The sequence below is a fragment of the Buceros rhinoceros genome, unplaced genomic scaffold, assembly GCF_000710305.1.
Source record: "Buceros rhinoceros silvestris isolate BGI_N320 unplaced genomic scaffold, ASM71030v1 scaffold3694, whole genome shotgun sequence".
In the NCBI taxonomy this organism is placed as follows: domain Eukaryota; kingdom Metazoa; phylum Chordata; class Aves; order Bucerotiformes; family Bucerotidae; genus Buceros; species Buceros rhinoceros.
Window position 1 is genome coordinate 95499 of NW_010407623.1, and position 10802 is coordinate 106300.

At 35.1% G+C, this 10802-nt stretch overlaps 1 protein-coding gene across 1 annotated transcript in view; it reads right to left on the reverse strand.

Moving 5' to 3' along the window:
- Positions 1-9047, reverse strand: part of CACNA2D1 (calcium channel, voltage-dependent, alpha 2/delta subunit 1) — a gene marked incomplete at its 5' end in the record, with an annotated part of 54235 nt that extends 45188 nt beyond the window's left edge. Inside the window, 4 exons of the mRNA XM_010134538.1 lie at positions 2380-2436; positions 6134-6208; positions 7342-7416; positions 8979-9047. Coding sequence (XP_010132840.1) covers positions 2380-2436; positions 6134-6208; positions 7342-7416; positions 8979-9047 — 276 coding nt within the window. The remainder of the gene's footprint in view (positions 1-2379; positions 2437-6133; positions 6209-7341; positions 7417-8978) is intronic.
- Between the last annotated feature and the right edge of the window lie 1755 nt (positions 9048-10802).

Here is a 10802-nt window from a genome sequence, read left to right on the forward strand (position 1 = left end):
ATTCCTGCTCCTAGCAAATAAGAATTACTGTCTGCTAAGAAAAAAGCCAATATTTCTTTTTCTCAGAAAGAGAATATGCACTGGAAAGATTGCAGACAAAGATTCCGGGTATTTCATTTAAATGTCTCCTGGCAACTTACTTCAAAGAAATTTTTATGTTCCTACTTATACAGGGTAGATAAAACTATCAACTTTAATATAATAGCATTATCATTTGCTCTCTATTAATTCAAAACAATTTTATTATTGCTATGCAGTTGCTTTTCTCCCCCAACAAATCCACACTCTCAAAATAAATAGCAAAAGGCTAAAACATTAAAAATAAATAAAAAATACATTTTCTTACATGCAATGGATAATGAATAGCATGGTCAAACCCAAACAGCATGCATGAAGGCATTGGTATGGCAGAGGAGGCATTTGAGAAGTTCAAATTCCATTCCAACACACAAAGGAACAGAGAAGAAAAGAAATGGTAAAAAAAAAAAAAAAAAAAAAAAAAAAAAGCCATCACATCAAATCAAAGTCAATACACATTTCAAATGATAACCTGGGCAGGCCATAGTTAAGGAGTCCCAAAGACAAAACAGAGAAATTAAACAGTCTGTCATGATTCAACTATATATTCACTGTTTGTTCTTGTCCTTTTTAAGACCCATGTTGTATCACCACACATTCTTTATAAGATGCTTATTCATGACTTTTAATAGGTGACGAAACTAAGCATTTAGATACACTAAGTGATGTTCCTGAAGCATTAGGAATTTATTGGAATTTAGAATTTTCCCCACTATGTCTTTTTCCCCAAGAACGTATTTTTACCAGTATTTGGACTCCGTAATTTTTTGTTCCAAGGTTGCCATTTACTGGGGTTTATTCCAAGCCACGAAGAAACAAACTTACTGTTCAGTTTGCTCTTCTCTTTATCCAGTCATGCACATGACATGACTAGGATAAGTGCAACACCACCACATTCACCAGCACGACTTAATAAAACAAACAGAAGTCAATCACTAGCAATGAAGCATGCAAATAAAGGGAGTGCAATCCATTTTCAGCATGATAATTAAAGGCAAAGATCTATCATTTCAATGACAAATCAAGAAGGAAACAATGAAAGAAAGAACTGGTGCAGCAACATAAAAAAACGTTCTTTAAAATGATGTGTGTTTTGGGAGGTCAGTACTCTCACAAATTCTACAGAAGGCCTTCGTTGCTGAGTTGCAGGATCCTAATTCCTACTCATACCTGCAGTGCTAACGAAGACACAGGCTGTTAGGCTTCTAAAATAAAGGATGGTAAGAAGGCAGACAAATCCTGCACCCCAGAGGGAAACCCAGGAGCATCTGAAGTGGAAGGGAGTCCAGAGCTTTTCTAGAGCTGCACCTTCCTGGGCAGCCAGCACAGCCAGGTCAAGCCAGCAACAGCCAAATCACACCAGAGCACGCTGAGCAGCCAGGGGTGCTCAGAAAATTGAGATTTTCTCATGTTCCAGTGCTGCTTTCCCCACTTCACAAAAAAACCAAACCAAACAAACAAAAAATTCTAGACCAGAGGCAGTCTTCTACATGTGGTATAAACACAAGCCTCTTGGCACTCTGTGAAATCACTTGAATTAGATCAGCATTTTAAACACTGTTTTACTGGTGGTATTAGTAAGCCACCAGTTTTCTATTATACATTCCCTTATGTGTAAGAAATTAGCACGGCATACTCTATCTATCTAATTTTGTTATTTTGGTAGTTACATACTTAATCAATTCCTTTAATGACTTCTAAGTTTTCATTAAGTGTTTTCTGCTCAGGGATTGCATTACATAAATGTTGCTAATTTTCTTTTCCCTGTTCAGGTTAATGGCAGTTAATTCTGTGGAGCTGGGTTTGCTAAACCAAGAAACCTAACATAAATAATAGACAAAACGTGCCCTACTCTGACTTCTCTGGAAATTTTTGAACAGTTCATTCAGATTCTGTAATGTTATACAACATACACCGTACAATAAAACTTGACAATAAAGTTGTAAGAATGTTGTTCTCATGACTTCGGGTTTATGCAAGCAAAGCCAGCACAAGTAGTCTCTTTTTTTCCCCGCCAGTCTTCAAATTCATTTCAAAATCTGAAGAATAATTTCTATGGCATAGCTCTAATTAGCACCTATTAGTAAAACACCATAATTTAATGTAACAATCCTCACTACAGCCAAAACATGTTTTCTATTATTTAAACAAGGAAGGATGCAAGCTTCATGCTTTGGAAGCTGTTTGTCAAAGTAAACAGTTCTCTAGTTAGATTTTTCCTAGTAAGCAGGGCAGCAGCTTTCTAATTGTATTTCCAGGTCTACGCATTCTAATGCACTAATCACCTCCATCCAAAGTTACCTGTACATTGGGTCTCCTTTTCCTCAATATAACTTTTGGTATGCCCACACCAATTTGCTGAAGTAACAAAAAAGCAGTAATTTATATTTTTACACTATTAGTAAACAACCTACTTAGAGAATGGAAGTCTTCCCTCAACATGTATAGTGTCCAGTGCGTAATTACTGGAAGCAGAGACTAACCCTCATTCCGATCAAGAGTTCTGAGCTCTCTCTCGGAATTACACATAGGTTTTCTCTAGGGAAACAAAAACCAGACATACGTTTAAGGATGTGAATTCAGTTATCAGAGAGATCTCCCTCCCACATACTCTGCCAGAATTAAAATACAGAACGAGAAGAGTTTCACTTTTTGTTTACTGTTACATCTGCTCTTAAAACCACCTTGTCTTACATTTTTGTCAAAACCATAAACAGTAAGAGAAAATATTGGACCCTACTGAAGGTACCTGGAGATTTAGAATTACCATTGAATGGATTTTTATCTGAAAATGAAAGAAAAGGATGCTAATCCTTAGAATAGATTCAGAAATTGAATGATTTACTGTTTTCAAATCTATCTAATTAAGACTAATCTTATTAACACATGCTTAATTCATTCACATCAGAGACTATGTTTATCTGGTGGAGTATCCACCAGTTCTCTCCCAGGACAAACACACAGACACTCAAAGAAAATTGGCAGTAGAACATAAAATTAAGCAATTATTTAAAAATGTAATATAACTAACTACGCAACTTAGAAACTGGTATTTTAAGCACTTTAAAATGATATTAAACTGAAAGTTAAAAAAAATTTGTATGTTATGCTGTGATGTCGTTTTCATGTACAAATAAGAACTGATGGGAAAATTCTTAATGATTTTAATATTTTTTTGAACCTGCCTTTCATTAAATTTTCTCAGTTGTACAAAGAACTTCAAAATTTCTAATTTTCTAGGGGCTTCTTTTTGTGAGATAATACTGCATGATAATTTCTCCAAATATCGTGTTGAACCAGTTGTGATTTGGAGTAACAGATTTTCAGAAGGAAAGCAGAAGACATTCAGAAGAAGGGACCAGTGGAAGTTTAATACACCCTCACCTCTTCAAAGATAAAGACGTAGTTATGTTTTAGTTCACATCTACTGAAAAATTGCTGGTGAAGAGGGTTAAGATGTTGTTTGTTAATAAGTTAATGCCACCAGGAGATTTAACTAAAATTAATGACATGTTAAAGAAAGTTCATGAGTTCTAAATACATCTGATTTTGTAGTGTACCTTAGTTTTAAAACGTAGTTCTTGTATCAGTCTGAATAGCATGCACCACCCCAAACAAACTGGGACTGAAAAAGTCTAGTCTGTGTAACTGTTAATAACAACGACAATAATAATGCATATACTTAATATTAGATTTCAACATTATTCTAGAAAATAAACCAGATCACTTATAAAAATATCCTTTTTAAAAAATACCCAAAATCTAATGTTTGAGCGGTATGTGAAATTGTCTCTGGACTTCCATATCCTTTCAATAGAAAACTCTGCAGACAAACCGTGACAATTAGCATCCTAATAGCCCAGCTCAGTCTGCCTAGATTTAGATGGGATAAGCTGAGTTTTTCACTCTCTAACAAAGGTTCTTTGTTTTCCAGTGTTATGAGTTTACACAGCAGTATAACAGCACAGGAGACAAACAGAATCCATATCCATCAGTTATTCAAAAGATTGTGCCTAAAATGAAAATGCTACATTGCTTCATTTTATATTCCATTAATAGTTTCATTTGCATACAAGGAAAAGGTAAATAGATCACTTGCCATCATGTGATTTTCTAATAATCTCTAATGAAGAAAATATTCAGTCAATAATGATGCATATATTTGTCTTGGAATAATTCACTAAGCAAAATCACCAAATCAAAACTTCCATTTTTTAACACATGAAAACCTAATGCACATATCCAGAAACTGAAGTACTTCTAAATTAGAAAGAGTATATAAAAACTTTCTTTTCCTTTTTTTCTTTTCTATTTTTAAAAGGAGCCTTTCAAAATAAATCAAAGGGAATATTTCATTCATAGCTAAGATCAAGTTACTCTTTCTCTTCTTCAGAGGCAGGTATTTTTTTCTTTCTTCTTTTGTTACTCACTTGGCAAAAGCTTTCAAATATATTCATTACTCCTCCAGGAAATTAATTAATTCAAATATTCACAATGCTAACTTGCCCCAGCTTAAGACTTAAATGAATAACTAGAATCTGTGGGTTTCATTTCTTTTTATGCCTTTCACAGTCGTGAAAAGGGGGGTCTGCTATCCCTCTTGTAGCTATGACAGGACTTTCTGGTGAAGAAACAAGAGAGGACAGTCGTACAGCCAAGAGGCCAAGGGCTTGCTGCTGTTCTGCCACAGGAACATGGCTGGGAGGAATAAAGTGATGGATATGCATCCAACTTAAAAAGGAACATTATTTCCATGCCTAAAGGCAGCAAATACAGGCTTCCACTACTTAAGAAGTTTCTCCCGTGTACTAAGTGCTAAAAAATAACTTAGGAAGAGGGTACCACTGAAGTTCAAAAGCCTCACTAGCCTTCTCTGTCTGTGTATTAGCAGCTTGCATTTATCTTGGCCATATACCATTCAAACAATCTTAACGAAAAATTTTACTACTGACACCTGAACTACAAGGATATATTGTTTGGCCCTCAATACTAAAGTGATTCATCTTTATCTCTAACTTTTAAACCGTACAATCTGGAGTGTTTTTTAAAAAATTTTTTAGTTAATTAAATTTTAAGTTTGTCTTCTATAGTGTGCTGCATTTGTGCACTATGAACTCAAAGAGACAAAATTTGCTGAAAGTATGTTTCTAATGAAATTAAAATACAAGCATTTTCAAATATTCCACTAGATAGAAGATTTTATGATATGGAGATATTCTTTACTAAAACAAAGATTAAGGTTTTGATTTCAATTAAAAAAAGAAAAAAATCCATTCATGTCAAAATGTCTTAACAAAGCCAGGGAGGCAAGTTTAAGAAGATACAAGTAATGTAGGAGTCCTCACAGGGTCAGGACTACAGTTAATGGATATAAAGCCAGACTGAAATCTTGGGTTTAAATTTTCCTGACATTTCCCAACATACTTAGATATAAATTTCATCTTTAAAGATGAAAGTTCTTTCTTAAGAGGAACTACTAAAAAATATAGCCAAGGAGTGGTCAGCTAGATCCATCCCAACTCTGCAGCTCGGGTTTCAGCTCTGGTAAACAGAAAATAAGCAAATAAAGAAATGCAAAAATACAAGTAAAATACATTGAGTTTGCCCCTGATTTCTGTGGTTTTGCAGGTATGAAAGTTTAAGTTCTTGAAATTAGAAAGTATCACAAAATAAGCCGTGCCCTAGTAAACTCCTCAGTTTGTTTCAAGAGCATCTCATAACACACTACAAGTTCTTCACAATTATATTACAGCTACCAATAGCCATTTATACATTACTATTTATTAAAACACTTACTTCAAATATATAAATGTGTGTGTAAAATAATTTTTTTTAAAAATTTATTGATAACCAAATACAATACAAACCACTGATGGCCTTTGTACTGACTAAAGTGAATTTAGATGATGCCATACCTACATCACAGATTTTCCTGAAATGCCACAATTGAGAATTCTTTACTATTGCTCTCTGGCACTTTCAGCAGAGCTTAGTTTCTGTTATTTCTGGCAATGTCCCCTTACTACAGAGAAATAAATTAGAAGATTTTTCATACCTTTGGTTGGAGATTTGGATGAAGTAGCACATACCCATTAGGATCAATTGCAAAATAGTATCCATTTGGACAAAGCTGAAAGAAAGAAATGAACTTTAGCATTATAAGGTTTTAAGTAATAAAGAAAGATTAATTAATGTTTTTCAAGCAATGGTCACACCGAGGAAAATATATTGCCTCAGGCATCGTGAAATATGTGATATATTAACATAGAGGAGATAATTTCTTAGTGTTTACTCTTCTAGAATCATAAACCTGGAAAAAAACTTAGGCTGGTGGGAGCTCTGGAGGTCACCTGGTACAACTCCACTGAAAGTTGTGCTAGCTTCAAAATAAGATCCAACTTTGAATTTGGACTAAGTTTCACAGGATCTTTGAATACCTGCAATGCTGATTCCACAACCTCTCTAGGCAACCTCCTCTAGTCTTTAACCACCCTCACAATGATTTATTTATTTTTTTTTTATCAGTCGAAATTTCCATTGCCAAAACTAAGCTTGCCTCTTGCTATAAATGTCGAGGTCCATTTTCTTTATTAGTCCAATCAGGTAACTGAACTATGTTCCTTCTTCGGTCTGAACAACTCCATCTCTCAGTTTCTTTCCATGTGCTCCAGCCCATTGCCTGACTTAGTGTTTCTGCACTGAACTCTGCCCAGCACCTCAGTGTTTTTCTTACACTGAGAAGATCAATCTTGGACACAGTACTCCTGAAACAGGTGCTGGCTGCACAGCCGCCCTTCTTTAATACAAGTGCACACTGCTAACTTATGCTCAGCTTGTCCCCCACCATGACCCACAGGCCCCTTCCTGCCTTTTGAGACAGTCTGTCCCAATCTGCACCGGGGCGTGGGATTATTTCATTCTAGTGCAGGACTGTGTATTTGCCTTCAGTCAAACTCATGATGTTCGTTTGCTTCCCCAGCTGTTGTTTTCCACAGTATTAGTTATTTTCTTAGAAGTTCCCCAGCTAGACGTCTAAATATATAAATCAATCATACCAAATAGGGTACAGACAGAAATGAATATTAAAGAACTTTTCTATATGGCTGGAGAGAAAGCCATCAGAAAATCTCCAACAACGGAAAAGAATATATGAAAAGAAGCCTGTTGGTATTTTGACTCGTATCCAGTCATTGCTGTGTGCCTTATGAAAGAGCAGGCACAGAAATCATACATAAAGAGAAACCGTCAACTCAAGCCACTTACCGTAAATCGTGGTGTCAGTTTTTTTATGTCCTCCAAAGAAACATCAACCCCCATTACTCCAAGAATCAGCTGATTCTGTTGAGATTTCAAAATGTTAGAATATGTTTGACATATTCCGTAGAGAATAACTGCAACAGTCAGTGAATTTTGATTTTGCCTTCACTTCTTGTTTTAAAGATACTTCTTGAAAACTTGTCTATTCTGTGTCTATTCTAAATATTTTAAATAATACCCAAGTGATTCAAACTAACATTCAATACATTCAGAATTTAGTACAGAATGTGAAAATTGTTTATGAAGATGAATAGGCATGCTTTCCTGGATGAATAAACAATAAATGTAAGAACAAAACAGGTGAAAGCAGAAGTGATGCATTAATATTACCAGTGATGTAGATACTAAATTTCTAGCACTAATGTAGAGCTAATGTAGCATGCTTAGATAGGGCAATTGATAAGCGAGACCCCAAAACAATTAACATCCTTTGGTTATTGTATAATGATGAACAAAGAAAACCCCAGTAAAATAAAGCCACCGGTGACTATAATAATCATCAGCATTTGAAATCATGGAATAGGGCACTGTATTTACTTTACTTGCAACTTATTTTCCCACTACAGAAAAGGAGGGTAGTCATTTACATAGCATCACTTCAATCCCTGCTCCATATTAAATAAATTTGGAATAGATATTGGAAGATGCATCTTGCAGTCCGTAACCTAAAATTCAGGTAGAGATATAAGTCAAGTTCTCCTCCTGTTCCTCTGTACTAGAAGAGGACTGATTTACAGCTCAGGAAGACATCCTTTGATAATCAGTAGTCTCTCACTTTGATAATCAGACTCCGTGAATTCCAGGCATTGTCATGTAGATAAGACTATGAAACTGTTTTGGTTTGTTTTTAAAGAGAAACTAGGAGAACTATTCTAAAAGCAAGTATTTGATTGTATTGATCAAATTCATATTTATTCATTCCAAGAATACATAATATGTGAGAAACTGAATCAAAGAATATCTTATCTAAACTTCTGTATATTCTGAGCTGAATGACCGTGAGTATCACACCAAATGTATTTTACCACACACTGTAAAGCATATTCGGGTTCTGTTTTTTAAAAAGCAGCATTTTAATTTTGTGAAAAGGACGTAACTTGACTCCGTATCAGACAGTAATAGGGATGGGCAACTCTATTTATTTAATACTTAGGTTTTAATTTCAGTACCCAGTGCAATTTCCTATTATCATTACAAGCAATTAGTTTAAATTCTCTACATTGTTACCTTTCACCCTGAAATGTCATAGCTTCACAGATTTGTTATCAATTTATCTAGGCATTCCTTTCTTGGCAAGGCCGCAATAATATCATCACCTCCTTCCCATCTACAGAGCACTTAATACATTTGCAGTGCCATCAGGTCACAGAGACAGATCAAAGAATGCCGTACCCTGAAAATCAGAACTACAAAAAGGGTGATCTGCATTTTCTTGTTTCCAGGAGGTTATCAGGTGACCCCTTTGCTTCTGATGTACAAGGCAATTAAGCTGTAGAAAGCTCTATGGAAATACATATTTTTCAAGGATCTTAGCACTAAATTTAATTCAAATAACTGATTTCTTCTTTTAAGTAACAGCTTACTATTTTTCCATTTTGTTCCTTTGTTAGATTGAAGACAGGTAGAGTTCCTGTAATCACAAGGCCCAGCTCCTAGGGAATAACCACATACAGAGGGAAGAAAAAGACTTTTTAGATAAATAGCAAATATTCAACCATAATATATTAGAACAATCCAGGGATTGTTGTAGCCAAACATTAAATGAGAGAACAGGCTTTTAGTTTGTAAAAAAAATTAAAAACTAGTAGTACTTAATTAATTTTATGCATAGAAAATAAAAATTACGTATTTTCGTGTCCATGTTAGTGAGAATAACAAATTAGTTTTTAAAATAGATGATGCACAACAATTTGTGATATAATATTTTAGAAACCCGTAAACGTTACCACAGTACCCACTATACTAAAACTCCAGGTAGTAGGGGGGAAAAAAAAAAAAAGGAAGCCAAATCAAACTTAAAAGATAGAAGATAGTACATTGGTAGGCAAAATTAATAGAAAAATCCAACAGGTAATACAGGAAATACCACTACTTTTCATATCATCACTACTTTTCAATGGCTTGCAATAAAGTCTGTCATCAATTCTGCAAAAATCACATAGTCCCTTCTGGTACTAAGGCAAGGAACTTACACTTATTTGGGAAGATGCAAGAAGTTTGTTTTTCCTTTATTAATAGTTATAACTCATACTTAAAATAGAGTCCAGAAAACCAGATGTTTAGATAGCCACAAAAGTTTTATTTTCCATTCTAAATTGTCCACAGGGAGATTTCTACCTTTTTTTTTGTATGAGAATGTTTGGGGTTTATACTAATTTTTTTCCCTTCACTAATGCTTCCCCCATCCATGTGTTTTATTGAGGAACCGTATTACCTTTCTCTCTTTGTTTCATTAAAAAAATAAGCTAAAGTACTTTATTAATCCACTCTGATGAAATCTGTTCTCAATTCGCCCGCTCTAGAGGCACCATTTTGAATTTTAAACCATCCTTCACAAACTTAATTTTGTGTATCAAATGAAAGGTGATGAGATCAGTGTTAGTAATGTTGCAAGCAAGGTGAAGGAGAAGTGGATTTTTTAGGAAAGTAAGAGAAGTAAGAAAAGTAAAAGCAAAAGAAACGGAGGTGAGTCAGAAGAAAAGAGCGAGGAGGATATTTTTAGAAGGAGCTTTGAAGAGATACATAATGAAGAAGGAGGGGTATCTATGGGGGATAACACCTTCTCCCCCCCAAAATGTATAGTTAGAGAGGACAATAACTATGAATAAATTATGACCAACTAGGACACCTAAAAGTATCCGAAAATTCTGGAATTATCTTACGGAAACTGAGGCCAGAGCAACACTGTAACAGAACTTGAAGGACCAGGGCAAGAGAAGAGGTGTGGATTGCCACAAATACATCAAACTATTAAAGACAGTCTTGGACAACAGCCTTAAATGAAAGCACCCCTTTAGGATTTCACAACACAAACTTCAGCTCAATTCAAATGTGGCCTCATGTAACACACTTGGCATTATTTTACCCTTAGCCCCAAACCAGCTGCTGGGCAGTAAGAGAAAAAGGATAGGAAAAATCTGGTGAGACACAAGTAGGACAAGGGCAAACCCTACAGGAGGGAATTGTTTTGGGATATTTCAAATAAGGAACCAGTGGGACAAGTTACTCCCAGTCCCTGCTAAAACCAAGAACCAGGAAAAGTTTCCAGAGTGCATTAGATAGACCTGTGACATCTGTGATGAGAAAGTCCACAAATTTCAGCCTTTACCTCAACAGTTTAGCTTGGGTTGTCCCATATTTTATACACATATATGTATGCATACACACACACACACTTCTATAATATA